Source organism: Heliangelus exortis, chromosome 1, assembly GCF_036169615.1.
Source record: "Heliangelus exortis chromosome 1, bHelExo1.hap1, whole genome shotgun sequence".
NCBI classification, from domain to species: domain Eukaryota; kingdom Metazoa; phylum Chordata; class Aves; order Apodiformes; family Trochilidae; genus Heliangelus; species Heliangelus exortis.
This window is the reverse complement of record NC_092422.1, coordinates 111,715,846-111,730,461: the sequence shown is the minus strand read 5'-3', so window position 1 is coordinate 111,730,461 and position 14,616 is coordinate 111,715,846. Positions and strand designations below refer to the sequence as shown.

The 14,616-nt window shown below is 40.5% G+C and overlaps 3 protein-coding genes and 1 long non-coding RNA gene across 9 annotated transcripts in view; 3 read left to right on the top strand and 1 right to left on the bottom strand.

Annotated features, from left to right (window-relative positions):
- The window catches only part of FILIP1L (filamin A interacting protein 1 like), a 147,995-nt gene extending 145,532 nt beyond the window's left edge, over window positions 1-2,463 (top strand). For all 3 annotated transcript variants that reach the window (XM_071758586.1, XM_071758578.1, XM_071758595.1), the window contains 2 exons: window positions 292-476; window positions 1,743-2,463. In XM_071758586.1, coding sequence (XP_071614687.1) covers window positions 292-476; window positions 1,743-1,833 — 276 coding nt within the window. In that variant the 3' untranslated portion in view covers window positions 1,834-2,463. The remainder of the gene's footprint in view (window positions 1-291; window positions 477-1,742) is intronic.
- Window positions 1-6,019, bottom strand: part of CMSS1 (cms1 ribosomal small subunit homolog) — a 226,931-nt gene extending 220,912 nt beyond the window's left edge. Inside the window, exon 1 of the mRNA XM_071758647.1 lies at window positions 5,874-6,019. Within this exon, the coding sequence (XP_071614748.1) occupies window positions 5,874-5,934 (61 nt within the window). The 5' untranslated portion in view covers window positions 5,935-6,019. The remainder of the gene's footprint in view (window positions 1-5,873) is intronic.
- A 55-nt stretch (window positions 6,020-6,074) lies between these two features.
- LOC139802974 (uncharacterized) lies at window positions 6,075-6,733 on the top strand. The gene is made up of 2 exons (XR_011728830.1): window positions 6,075-6,209; window positions 6,570-6,733. It is a non-coding gene; the product is annotated as an uncharacterized lncRNA (long non-coding RNA).
- Window positions 6,734-8,637: 1,904 nt separating this feature from the next.
- Window positions 8,638-14,616, top strand: part of TBC1D23 (TBC1 domain family member 23) — a 31,814-nt gene continuing 25,835 nt past the window's right edge. For 2 of the 4 annotated variants that reach the window (XM_071758536.1, XM_071758531.1), the window contains exon 1: window positions 8,681-8,833. In XM_071758536.1, the coding sequence (XP_071614637.1) occupies window positions 8,790-8,833 (44 nt within the window). In that variant the 5' untranslated portion in view covers window positions 8,681-8,789. Of the gene's footprint in view, window positions 8,834-14,616 lie in introns of all 4 variants that reach the window. The other 2 variants (XM_071758555.1, XM_071758565.1) reach the window with 2 other exon arrangements.

The window sequence follows — 14,616 nt, the reverse complement described above, 5'->3', positions numbered from 1 at the left end:
CTTGTTTTGCACTGCATCAGTCACTCAGTCCCTTGGGCTGCTGCTCTAAGCAAAGAGCTGACAGAAAACCCCTCATTTAATACTTAGACTTAAATCCATTCAGATTATTTGTTCACAAAGGTAAGTTAAATACAAAGTTACACCCTCATTACCAAAAAAAGGACATTCAGAAAAACAATTTGAAGAGCAATGCATTTAGTTTTATGAAATAGAAAAGACAGTGATGAGCTAAATATCCAATCTGTCACTCCTCCTTAATGTGCATGACATATTCTCTTGGTTTATTTCAAGATTACTGACACGTTCCGTTGTTCAATTCCAACTCGGATCCCGAAACCAAAGCCAACAAGCACGACCAAGTTACCTGTCAAAATTCCTGCTGGACGTCTCAACAAACCACTCCAAGACAGCAGTTCAGGAAAGCTACGTATTATAAGGACTGTGTCTAAAACTTGCCTTCAAAGTGGAGGAAGAAGGTAAATAATTTTTTTGTGATATATGATATTGAAATGGATTTAAGAAAACTGAATCTCAGCAGTAGTTGTTTCCCCTGGGGAAGCCCGAAACCATCCCTATGGTCAGTACATGAATGGCCAGCAATCACAGGACATCAAGAGACAGATCAGTGTTTAGGTATTTAAAAGGTAACTGCATGTCTGCAGGGACCAAGATCTGTTTCCATTTTATGGTTTAATTCCAGAATTTGGCTCTCAAAGTAAGGAAGCATATGAGAAGGAAATTAGTTTTTACTACAAATTCAGTCTTGACATTTTCCACAAATAATACTAATGTTGTCTCAGTAGATTATTGAAACATATGGTCAATGAAATGAGGGGTAGAAAGAGATGCTGCTTTGTTTTCAAGGTCAGTCTAGTCAAAAAGTGTTTCAGGATGAGTATCTTCTATTCAGTAGTAAAGAAAGAGTGAAGAAAGGCGTGGAGAAATCTTATTTTATAATGGGCAGAACTTGAATAAATGCAAAGCTGCTTGTTGTGCCAAGCATCACTTTAAAAGCATGATATGAACATGAACAATTCTCTCCTCAATGAGTTAACTACTGTGGTTATCTCCACTCACATTCATGCAGCTATTGTCTTAGGAAAACACATCCAAAAAACCAGAGTGATCATGTTTGTATTAGCTGTATTACCATTTTATTTTGACCATAGTATTTAAATTTCAGTTCACTTAAACAGTATTTTGGAACTGATAAAAATTTGAGCTTAACAGTAAGTTATAACTTACACAGAAGTACTACTTTGCTCTTCATCTCCCCACAATTTTGCCCTTCCTTTTAACTGTTCACATTCAAGTAAGATAGATAACTGCATTCATGACTCTTAGTGAAGTATTTTTGAACCAAACATCTGTTTGCACACATATTTCTATGTGAAATTCCTATGAGAGAATACACTTTTTTGCTTTTATTAAAGCATAAGTCCCATAAGACTTAAAATTTACTCAAAGTTTCTTTTTCAGACAACACACAAAAAAATCAAAACATTAGAAGAGACTCCAGGTTCATTGTTTTTAATTAAAAAAAAAAAAAAAAAAAAGGCAATTTCTTGCTCTGACAGGAAAATTTCTCACTCTTTCACAGTAGAAAGTTAAAACAAGATACCCTTACTGCAAGGAACCGCCCACAAGAATCCTGTAATAGCAACTGAGTTACTGTTTTAGAATATTCATCTTAATTTCTTTCTCTGGTACTAATGTTTCCCGCATTCTTCTTCCCCTAACAGAGTGCATTCCAACAGTCTAAATGGCTCCACTCATAGTTTGTGGGAAAACTCCTTTCACATAGGTCTTACTTTAAGAACTGCCAAATCCTAACTCCCAAGCAAAGCAGAAGCTGGTGATGATCACGTTGCTATAAGCCAGATTCTGGATCCTTTTGCTGAAGCAAGGAGATATTTTGATGCATTCGATTATCCGTTTTTTCCCTCTTATTTCAGAGTTGGAAGTTTAACATCTATCAAAAGAGAGCAACACATTAGCATTGTTGCTTGATAGTCTTTACAAACTCACAACAGAAACCTATGCCTCCTTCACCATCTCCAAAAAAATTATCTAGGAGAACTTAAGAGAAGGGAAAGTTTAAAATGATCAATCTACTGGAAAAAAAATTCAGCTTGTGTCCTACATGACACACATGTCAAAAAACAAAGGTTAAATAATGGCTGACTCTTCCATACTAAAAAGAAAAGGTCTCAAAATCTATTTACTAAATCTGCACATAACTACAGTTACAAGGCTCTGGATCATGTATGTGTAGATCTAAATGCAGTTCCCAGAAGCACACACCATTATATGTTCTGCAGCTTGCAAAGTGTGGAAACACCAAGAAACACAGATTTCAAAAAGCAGCTGTCAATTTGATGTGCTTACCAGAGAGCTCTTCAGTATAAGACCAAGTTTTATAAGAAGGTACAGCAACTCATGGATGAGCCAAAAAAAACACAACTCTTGATACACAGGTCCACCAACAGATCTCAGCTCTGATCACGCAACAGAACTTGAACAGCCCACTTCCTGATAGCTCCAAGTTGCATATTGCATATTGATGCTATTTGGCACCCTTTATTGCCAATCTACAGAAGGAAAAGAAACACCTCAGGCAAAATAAATTGATTCCTACAACAGCATCCTTCACTTTAGAGCCCACAAAGGACCCCACAAATACTGCCAGATCGTCCTCCATGGTACCATATTATACTTCCCAACCATTTGTACTGCTGACATGGAAGTGTTTCTCTCTTTCCCTACTGCCTGGGGATAACACCATTCATTTCTACCTATGAGGCACATGGCCCACATAGGCTCTCACTCATGGATCTAAACAAACTAACAAACTGGGATACGACACTCTTAAGCAATAAACGGAGACAAAGAAAGCATGTAGAATGAAAGACAAGGAGTGGTAACATAGAAGAAAGAAACTGGAAGAATTTCTGAAAAACAGAAGTCCATCCCTCTCCATCAAACTGCTGGGGAGAAGTGGCGTGATGGCTACAGGCAAGATGCAGACATGCACAGTGATGCAACACGTGCTCTTTCTGTTCATGGAGAGAAGAGGAGTAAGTTCAGTGACCTCCACAAGTATGAAACAAACTCCTTAACATTCCTTATTCCCTCCCTTATAGTTCTGAATGCAATACAAAAATCATATTCAAGATTGGCCATAGTTGTGACACGAACTGGAAAAAGGGAGGGAAGGAAACCCTGCTGTTAAATGACTTGGGACATTTGTAACACCAAACAACACTGCTAAGTAGACAGTAATACCTAACAGCTCTCTCCGCAAATCTCCTGTCAAAGTTAAAGACTTGTTAAAAAAGTTATTGAGCAAGATTCTTTAGTTTGTGTCATGAGACAAGGTAAATAGATAGCTAATCCCTTCACATGTTTTTTTGTTGCTGGTGTGTTTTAGTTGTTTGTGTTTATTAACAACTATAAACCACCTGCAGCAGGGTAAACATTCATGTTTTAAAGTGAGAGTAACTACATTTGATCTTTAATATGGATTCTAAAACAAGTTTCAATTAAAACAGATTTCAACTAAAGCAAATTTAGAATTACCTTTACATATCCAAATACTGAGATATATATTTTGTGTTTTCATACCCTTTAAGCTGGTCTGAACATTTTTCATACATTTCATCTTATAAATGACCTCTTCTAACTGTCTAAGTGTCTTCTAAGTGTCTAAGACACTCGTGAGGGCTGATTTATTAGGAAGAGTATTCCATTGGTCAGAACTTCTTCTCAGGCTAGTCTTAAAGAACTTGGCAAAAAAATCGCATTTTTAAAATACATATAGAGTTCTGCTTTGCATCTACAGTTGTGGCAGAGATGCATTTCTTAGATAGGTCTTAGATAGGTCATAAAATGAATTTGGATAGCACAGTGCTTTTTTTAACATAACAATGTTTCACAGAAATAAACTTGGAGTCTGTCAAAAGTGCTTGCTAATAAGCAATTATTTTCTTGTATTGCTGCTTACATTGTCCATTGTAAACCCTGATTTCCTATTTCATGCCAACTGATTTTAAAGCATTTTACAGTATCCATAGGATGCAGTACAAACTAAGCTTTGATTTTGCATCTGTTGTACATGAAAAATAGCTACACAAAATAAAAGTAACAGATGCTTTTCTTACATTACTAATGGCTTATGTCAACTTTTTACAGCAGGCTCCACATAAAGATGCTGCCATCAAGTTAACAAAGGTGAGATATGGACAGTTGAGTACATGGTTTGCACAACACTCACCTGTAATCACTACTTGTAACACTTTCAAAGAATGGTCTTGGAGTAAAGTACATATAATGCTTTTAGCACAGGGCTGGATTAGACGCCTCCAAAGGTTCCTTCCCACCTGAATTATCTGAGTAGCTCAACAATGCCATTGCAAAAATCCCAAGTAGTTTTACGTAACTGGAAGAGTTGTGATTCACAGTTTCCTCTCAAAGTCTGATGGTTTATCCATCATGCCAAAAGTTCATCACATACCTCCTCCTTTGTATCCAGTTTCTAAAGGAAATATGTCAACATAAAAACCAGCTTATCACCCACACAAAGTGAAACCAATGGTTGGCAGAATATTCAGACAGGCTCTTTAAGATATTTAGGACTCCTGAATTAAAAATTCCTTATGAAAAGCATTTACTGTGGGAACTGGCACTGCTTAAGGAAGCTATACAAGACTGAAAATAAAAACTGAATGCTCAGGAGCCTTACTAGAGCTTGTGATCCCCCCCTGTTACATACATATAATTTTTATATTGCTCCCCTCTCAAACTATTCTTCAGTACCCTTCCATAGGAAACAAGCAACCACTGTAGAGACACTGGAAGATCTGGAGTCTTCCAGAGGTGCAGGTAACTCCCACTAATTCTTAAATCTTACCCATATCATATTTTTTTAAAAAAACAATTTTTAAAATAATCTAACAATAGGGTCTTATAAAGTGTTTAAGTAATTTTAGTCACCTAGATCTACCTAAATTTCCACATTGAATCTCAACATTGCAGATGCAACCACAGACTGTAAAGTGCTTTAAGACATAAAAAAAGCCAAATGTAGGAGCCAGTTATTATAAGCAGCAGGAAAAGAGATTAAATCAGCCTCAGTACCATACTACAAGAGGAACATCTACTGAAAAGTTCTTTAACTCTTGCCCTTTTATAGTAACACATGGCAAGGGTGATCTGGGACATCCTTGGGAGCACATGGCTGATGCTTTTCAAGTACCACAGATCCCTTTCCTTGTAAAGGCTCTACATCAATTTACTGTTTTCAAGGACTTTTAGAACTGTGTCTTCACGTCGGCAACGCCAATCATCACACACTGTGCAACATTCTGTCACCACAGAAACTCGGTTAGGAAGAAAACACGAGTTTAGAAGCTAATGAATTCAGGGCATAGCTGAACTCTAGCAGTACTTCCTCTCCACTCCCTACACGATTTAAAATTCGCTTAAATGTGTTTTTTTTGCTGTTGTTGAATGGGTTCCTGTTGTTACTTAAATACCGATATTGATGTTTGCTGCTTAACCCTTTAACTAACCCGAGTCTAAAGGATCAGAGCTCAGACCACACCTGGCTGCGGGGATTGTGTTTACAAGGAGGGGTAGCAAGGCACAGGAAATAAAAACGAATGAGAGAGGAAAACCGGGACAACTAAATCAAAACCGGAGAAAGGAAAGGTAGAGAGGGGGATGGAGGGAAGTGGGAAAAAAAAAAAAAAAGAAAAACAAAGTAAGAAAAAAAAAACCCGAAAAGGAAGAAGAAGGGCCAGGGAGGAGGGGGCTGGCCCTCCAGAAGACTGCTTCAAGCCTAGCGTGAAAAGCAAGTTGCAGGAGAACACTACCTGGAGTGCTGCCTGCCCCGGACGCAGTCTCCCACCACGGCTCCTCCAGCACGTCCCCCATGGTACCGCTCCAGTCGGTACCGCTCCTGCCGGCACCGCCTCTGCCGCCACCGCCGCCACGCGAGGAGGGCGGGGTGGCCCGCGCGGCCCGCGCTTGGCCCCACCCCCAGGGCCGCGCCTGCGCAGTGGCCCAGCACGGGGGTGAGGGGGCAGCGGAGGGGACCCGAGTCCCGTGTCCTGTGGCGTCTGGGCCGCTGCCGCTTCCAGGTGGGCAGGAGGAAAGTGATGGCCCGTGAATGAATATTTGACAAAATGGTTTTTTTCCGAGTGGTAAAAGTAAGCGTTTGAATCTGGCGTGCTTTGCTTTTTTTTATGTTTGTTTTGCTTTTGTGTAGTGTTGCTATTTTGAGTGAAAAGTATAGATACAGCGTGGAAAAAAAAGAGGAAAAGGTTTAAAAATATTGCCCTCTCCTTCACAAATTCCTTTTTTTTAATTTCTTTTTAAATTTCCTGAATTTGGTTAGATGCTGTAAAGTAGTTATTTTATTGATCGAGGTTGTTCTTCTAATATTTTCTGAGAAACCCATATATCTAGGGGAAAGCTTCATATGATACCTTTGCATGAATGCTCCTGACTCTTTGGGAATGGGACCTTGCACGCATTTCACTAAGCAAACGCGTATCTTTTTTCTACAGGAGCGGCCCTGCTTAAAGTCTGAGTATTTCCACACCGGAGCACATCCCGAGGCAAGCTATGGGAGACAAGTGTAAGGACGTGAATTCATCATAAGGTGGCAGTGTTATTCCATGTGTACTTGAGTAATTGTCCTGAACTTCCGTGGAAGTAAACATTTTTTTTTTTTCCTTCTTTTTTCTCCTTTGAAGGTGTTAATTGGGTAAGCAAGGTGCACGACCTAGAGCTTTAGTGTTGTTCTGGCCAAGGCTGCTGATAATAAACATTACCAGGTGAATTTTAGCTCTTGGAAACAGGGTTCTGTGTAATACTTAGGAATTTTGTCTGGCTCATGGCACAATACTTACTGTAGGGGAAATAGTTTAATAATCAAACCTATATATAGCAAAGCAGTACACCTTTCTGAAAACTGAAAATACTCAAATTTTTCACAGAAGGTGGAAGATGAGCATAGGGCCAAAGCACCTCTCCTGTGAAGACAAGCTGAGATAGATAAGGTTTTTCAGCCTGGAGGAGGCTCTGGAGACACCTCACAGCAGCTTCTCAGTAGCTGAAGGGGGCCTACAGGAAAGCTGGGAAGGGACTTTTTACAAGAGCCCGTTGTGATAGGATGAGGTGGTATGGTCTCAAACTGAAAGAGTGTGGATGTAGATTAAACATTAGGAAGAGCTTCCTTAGTGTGAGGGTGGTGAGACACTGGGAGGGGTTACCTAGGGAAGCTGTGGATATCCCATCCCTGGAAGTGTTAAAGGCCAGGTTGGATGGGGCTTTGAACAACCTGGTTTAGTGGAAGGTGTCCCTGCACATGGCAGGGGGGTTGGAACTAGATGATCTTTAATGTCCTTTCCAACCCAAACCATTCTATGATTCTGTGAAACCGATATCTAAATCTTCCAGAGGAAGTCAGCGGCTGGTGATCTTGTTACTATTTTAAACAAATTCTTCAAATGCAGAAAAAGAGATTATGTTTAGGGAGGATACATTGCTTTATTCAGTTGTGTACAGAATTGGTCACTTGGTGAACATTTCCCAAACTGAGTGCATTATTGCTCACAAAACTTCACATTGATATGCTGAAGCTTACATCACCCACCCACGTCATCTAGTGTATCTTATTAAATCCCACTTGTTCCAAGGCAAAGTTCACTCTGGGATTCTTCTGCTCTTCCTGTTCTTGCCCAACACAAGCGCAAGCATTTTGTGTGTGTTTCTGTTGCTCACCAGCTGAAGACTTCGTGCCCGTTGGGATACAAAGTTTCACCCTGACCTTGTGAATATTTGGCTTGAGATTAAAGCTGCAGAAATTGAGATGCAGGGGCATAGCTGCAGATGAATAAATACCTCGAATCACATTTACATCTGGCTGCGTTTATCCCTCACTGGTATCATCCTGAAATGGCCGAAGGGTCTGCGCAGAGGGCTTGGGGCCGAACCCAGCGCTTCTCCCTTCGGAGGTCCGATCCTTAAGTACTTACATTAAGTAAGGATGTACTTAATGCCCACCCCCCCACGTCTGCCCTGTACCGGCTACAGCTTCCCTGGGTGCGCGGATGTGCGGATCCTGCTCAGGGCAAGGAAACGCTGCGTGAGGGAAAGTTCCGGCAGCTCCCGGTCCCCGGGGGGAGAGCCCCACAACTCTCAGCAAGACAAGAGGGCACGGTCTCAAGTTGTGCCAGGGGAGGTTTAGGTTGGATATTAGAAAGAATTTCTTTACTGAGAGGGTGATCAAGCATTGGAATGGGCTGCCCCGGAAAGTGGTGGATTCTCCGTCCCTGGAGATATTTAAAAAGAGACTGGATGTGGCACTCAGTGCCATGGGCTGGTAACTGCAGCGGTAGTGGATCAAGGGTTGGACTTGAAGATCTCAGAGGTCCCTTCCAACCCAGCCTATTCTATGATTCTATGATTCTCCCTACAGCCCCTGCAGAGGACCTGCTGGGCCCACTTCCTTGCAGGGAGCCCGGCGCTGTCCCAGATGACTGCTGTAAGGGCGCGGTGACAGGGAGCGGCCAACCCCGCTCACTTCATCTGCGCTCCCGCCTCTTCTCCTCCCGCCGGAGCCGCCCTTTGCCCTTGCCAGGTTTCCGCGCTTTGCGGCGGGCGCTCTCACTTCACGACATCACGGGAGAGAGGGGGACGGGAGGCCGCGCGTGCTGGGAGCGGGGACCCCCCCCCGGGCTCATCCGTGCTTTACGGCCGAGCGAGGGGGCACGTCAACAACTATGGCGGAAGGGGAAGAGGCGCAGCCGCCGCCGTCGAGCAGCTGGTGAGTTACGGGAGTGTCGGGGCCCTTCCTCCCGCTCCCTTCCCTCCCCTCCGCAGCGGGGCTGACGGGGAGTAGGGCTGAGGGAAGGAGTCCGTGGGCGAGAGGGGCTGAAATCTCCCCTGCGCGTCACCGCTTGGCCCCCTCCGCCGGGACCCGCCGCACTTGGGGTGTGGGGCTGAGGTCTGCGCGTCGGAACGGGGGCATCCCCACCGCTGCGGAGCTCTCGGAAGGGGCAGGGTGGCTGCGGGAGCTCCCCAAGGTGGTGCCGGCCCACCTGTAGTACGCACACCCGTCCCCTGGTCCGGCAGGCCCCAGAGTAGTGGGAGTCTTGAGGCGAGTCCCGGGGGCAAATGGCTCCGGGCGCTCGGTAGCTCCCGGGTCCCGAAGGAGGAAGCACCGGCGTCGAAAGAAGGGCGAGACGGGGCGGCCTCTGGTCGTGCCCAGTCTGGAGGGAGGCGGTTGGTCCGGTTTAAAATGACAGCTTTAGTATGCGGTAGGAACTGCTCGGTGTGAGCGTCTGTCTGCCTGAAACAGAGTTGCTTTGTTCAGTCCAGCTTCCCCTTTCTCTGCGTACCTGCTCAAGCACAGGTGACAGCAATAGGTCCTGGCTTGTTTTCTGAGTGCTTTGCTCGCCACCGTCTACTGTAGCTATTACTTATCATGGATTTCACGTTGAACCTCTAGGCCAAGAATAGAGACTATTTCTGGAGCGTGTATAGGATCGTTTTGATGGTAACAGTGGTGTGATTTTAGTATTTGTTGCATGAATATTCACTCAAGATTGCTGAGGCTTAAATAAATGTGTTTAAACACTGTTCTTATGGCACTCTACATCTCTCCTCCTGTGCGTCTTCACTTTGGTTTTTTTATGTGCTTCTGCAATGCATGTGATTTAATTTCTTTTTATGGTTCTGTGCCACAACATTGCTCTTTGTCCTTTCCACGTGGACAAGCTTCCAACTATTATCTCAGACCTACTTTTTATGAACATTTCCAATCTGATGTTTTTGCTTCTAGATTTTATGTGTCACAGTCAAAGTTTCTTGCTAACCATGCTCAGCCTTCTTTACACTTGGTTATCTCACTGTAAAGAAGCCAGAGTTGACCCACACACAGGTGTAGCTGGCATCTATTCTTTGTCTAGGTTGGTTCTACACATAACAGCTCTTGCATAAAGTAACCATGTATGATTTACTAGAAAATAGAAATTAATTAGTATAGCTTTTTTTAGCTTTTTTTTCCTTTCTTATAGCTTCAAAACTTATTAAGCACATTTTATAAGTCCAGTGTTGCGTAAGCATTACTTTGAAATAAACACCTGAGTGTTGGGATGTAATTACAAAGTTAAGGATTGATTCATTTATGGTGTGGTCTTGACACTTAGAAATATAACCCTGGACACTGAGTAAGAACCATGTTAAAATATTTCTGAAAAAATACTTCAAACTTTTTTAATTACTGATGTTGAAATAACATTACAATCTTGCAGATCACAACAAGCTGCTAAAATTCCTGGTTAAGAATGAGGCATAAACACAGTTTCCAGACATATTTTAAGGCATAGCCTGCATTGTTGCTCTTCTGACTGGCAGCTTCAAAATGTAGCTTCTATAAGCTGGTAGTACTAAAAAAGGCAAACCCCTGTTAGAAGGGATTTCATAAGTTTTTATGGTAACAGTTCAAGAAGTCCATGCTTAAATGCTACATTAATATGCCAGAATACATCCTTTTTACTAGATCTGTACATTGTGAATAACAAAGTTGAATTCCTTACTGCATGTTTAGAAATTTTACGTGGCTTTTTGGTTTTGTTGTGGTTTGGTTTATGTGGGTTGGAGTTTTTTTGAAGCAAGTTCCAGTTAATTACTTTTTTTTCATGTATTGATTTAAACTGTTTTATACATATCTGAATGCTGTTGAACAGCTCTTGTTTTTCTAGGTAGAATACACAACTTTTGAATGAGCTTCTTGGTATAAATTACTACTTTACCATAGTTTTGAAGTATGTAAGACTGTTCAATAGCATGTTCTAAAACAACCCAGCCAACACACAAAATGATGCCTATGGACACCTGAACTCTGTTGGGAACAAAACTGGCAGTGCTGGTTCCTTACTCTCTATTCACTTCTTCAGAGGGATTGAAAGGCATAGAGAAGTTTGTATTCAGCACCTTGAATATGTAGAATCTAGACATGCTTATTAACATGAAATGCCCTTTTTGGTTTTTTCAGTGTCACATTGACATGGAGTGCTGGTGTGAGGGGTTTCAAACTAGTGTTGAGTCAAAACTCTCATCATCTGAACCAACTGCTGGTTTTTTAACAAAAAAACAGGGACAGATGCCACTGCACAATATAATTTTAAAAAATAACACCCCCCCGTGCTTCCCCCCAAATTTATTGAAAGATCAGCATTATTGAAAGATGAGATTGTCAGCATCTTCTTCGGTAAATACAGAAAATTTATCAACAGTCTTGATTTAAAAAGATCTTATTTATTAAATACATCTTTTTAACTATTTGGCGTATTCTCAAAGGTTAATTTGTGTGCTTTCAGAAGAAATATCATGGCTTCAAGCACAAATAAGCCAGATTCTGAGCAAAGAAAAATACATACGTACCAGTTTTGTCTGTGTGAAACACAAAGCAGGTAGACTGTTTTCTAGCTGTGCTTAATTTCTTTTTTTTTTTTTTTTGTCTACTAATTTGATTATTTTAATCATAATTTTAGCTCGTGCAATACTTTTAGTCAATAGAATGTATAGACACAAACAAACCGGACTCTTCTCTAGCTGAAATGTTTGGTTTTGGAAGTTATATATTTTTTTTTACCCCCTCGTTTATCAAAGAAATAAATTATTTGATCTTATTTTCCTTGTGAAGATTCTCAAGCAGATAAAGATATAAAAAGCTATTAATTTCTAAAACCTTTATGCAGATAATTAATCCTCCAGGTTCAGGGAACTTTGTCAAGGAGTGTTTTTTAAAGATCTATACTTTGAAAGTTAGACACTAACAAAATATAAATCTAAGCACAGATAGGACTGTTCCCATGCATTTAACTTTGCATTGGAATCATTCATCTTGTGGATCCCAAAATACACTCCAACTGTTTCAGGCAGCACAAAACTATTACATATGTATTTTTTCTGTGCTCAGAATCTGGTTTATCGTTGCTTAGAGCCATGATATTTCTTCTGAAAACACACAAAGAAAAAAAAATCCTTTGCAGTTAAATGTGAAATTAATACACTTGAGGAAAAAAATATAGGCCAAAATATCAGAGAATAATTTTCTTCAAAAATCCAGTGGGAAAAAAAAAAAAGAATACTCAAATGGTGTTATGAATACAATTCATATTTTGAAGTAAATTGGAGGGATTTATGTTCATTTGTTTTCAACAGAGAACAAACACTTCTCATCACTTTCAATTTAATATAACATGTGCTGAGGCTTTTTTCCAGTAGTCAGGAGAATCCTAAATTAAAAGTAAGAACCAGAGTAACTAGATAATATATAAGCTTGTTTCGGGGAGTGGGCAGAGAAGCTTTTATATAAGTAGTATTCTGTGGTGGGGAGTTATGTTCTCTGCTGTGGAAAGATAGAATAACTATAAAATAATTTTAATTAACCATTGACTTCAGAAATGTTCATCAATGCTATTAATTAGCCCATTTTTCTGTTAAGTAAAGCTTGTTATAAACAAGCACGCTATAAACCTGTTTGCTATTATGATCTTTTTGAAGTAAAGTACTTGCTTAGTAACAAAAATAATTAAAAATCTATTAGAATAAACTAGTCCACTGGCACCAACCTGGATGTGTATAAATGGCCCTCATAATTGTGGTGGCAACACTGTGGTGGTATACGTGCCTTTCTCTTTGCATACTACAGTTACCAGAAATACTTGAAAACTTGCAGACTGGATGTGCTTGATGTCCTGCAAGACAAAGACTTCACAGAAACTGAAACTCATGATACTTTTGGCAGGGGTTTAGCTTGTAGCAGCCTTGCTTCTGCTTTAGGGAAAAGGGTGATGATGTGTGAAGATATTTAAGGAGTACTCTCTACAACTCCCTGAAAGGAGCGGGTAGCCGGGGGGGGTTGGTCTCTTTTCCCAGGCAACTCTCAGCAAGACAAGAGGGCACGGTCTCAAGTTGTGCCGGGGGAGGTTTAGGTTGGACATTAGAAAGAATTTCTTTACTGAGAGGGTGATCAGACATTGGAATGGGCTGCCCAGGGAAGTGGTGGATTCTCCGTCCCTGGAGATATTTAAAAAGAGACTGGATGTGGCACTCAGTGCCATGGTCTGGTAACTGCAGCGGTAGTGGATCAAGGGTTGGACTTGATCTCAGAAGTCCCTTCCAACCCAGCCAATTCTATGATTCTATGATATTAGTACTTACTGAGAGTGGTGATGGCCTACCAGGGTTATCACGAGCAGTTACGTGAGTGTTTCACTTGAGCAGTGTGGGAGAAATAATCAAAGAAGCTTTTCAAGTGTTAAACCAACATCAGATCAGTTGTCAGAATATGGGAGGCAGTTTGATAAGCAGTGTAATCTAAGTTGGAGTTTGTGCTTAAACCCTTTTAGGCCACTAATATCTTTGACAGACAGTTGTGTAGTGGTAGGTTCAGTGTATACAGAAAAGGAGCAATGATCTTGTTTTGGGCTGGTGAGTTCTTTTTAGGTAATGAATTTTAGATGTGTAGAAAACACCTGGTGGGCTCTGAAAATAATAAATTGGTATTAGAAGTGTGCCCATCGCAAATTAAGACTTTGACTTGGAAGAAGCAGTTCAAAGGGATATGTCCTTCCTAATAAAAAATAAACAGGCCTAATTACTTCAGCAGCTACATACTAGTCATTGTAATCTAGTGGTTGATTATAATTTTCTTAATGTTATATGTCTTTTCCTGTATGTATATAGATTATCAGAATACCTCCTCCTGCCTTTTCTCTGCTCCCCACATTTCTCATATCCCCACAATTTCTTAATCTTTTCATTAATTCTTTCAATTAATTCTTTAATATTTTCTTTAATATTTATAAATTATTATTGTCAGCTACATCAGAGTAATATATAAATAAAATAAATAGTACTTGGAAAAAAAAAATATAAACCAAAGCCCCAACAGTTGTTAATTTTGTTATTGCTTCCAGTTCATTCTCACATCTTAGGTATCTTGGCTTAGGAAAAAAAGCAACATTGAGTATCTGCAAAGATGGTTATCTAATGATTATAATATGTCAGTGAACTAGCATGAATTTCAGAGATAGTTCTGTTTGGAAAGTTAGTGCAGGGGCACTAGTAGCAAAATTGTATATTATGTCATTTAGGACAATATGTCTTATGAGAATTAACCTTTCAGGCCATGTTTTGGATATGGGCTGGAATTGTACACATCTAACCAAAATTCAGAGTAACATCTAGAATTAGGAGTCATGGTTGAGCAGAAAGATGTTTTGGTCTGGAGGAGTTTGTCCATAAGGAGAAGTGCTTCATTCTTTCCAAACTAAGTGAAATAGTTGTTGTCCCTATGAACAGAAAACTTCCTAGCTGATCTTTACTCGTGAAAGACAAGGCTCCAGATTGCTAACAGTTTGCTGGAACTTGTAAATATTTTGGGAAGGCTTGAGTAAGCTAGCCAAGGCTAGCTTGTTGCTAATTGTTCTGTATTTGCATAGATTCTTATAGGACTGAGATTTTGATCTGTTTATCAGAGGTTTATGTATTTAGCTTTCTGAAAACCAAACTTGAGGAGCTTTATATCAAGGAGTT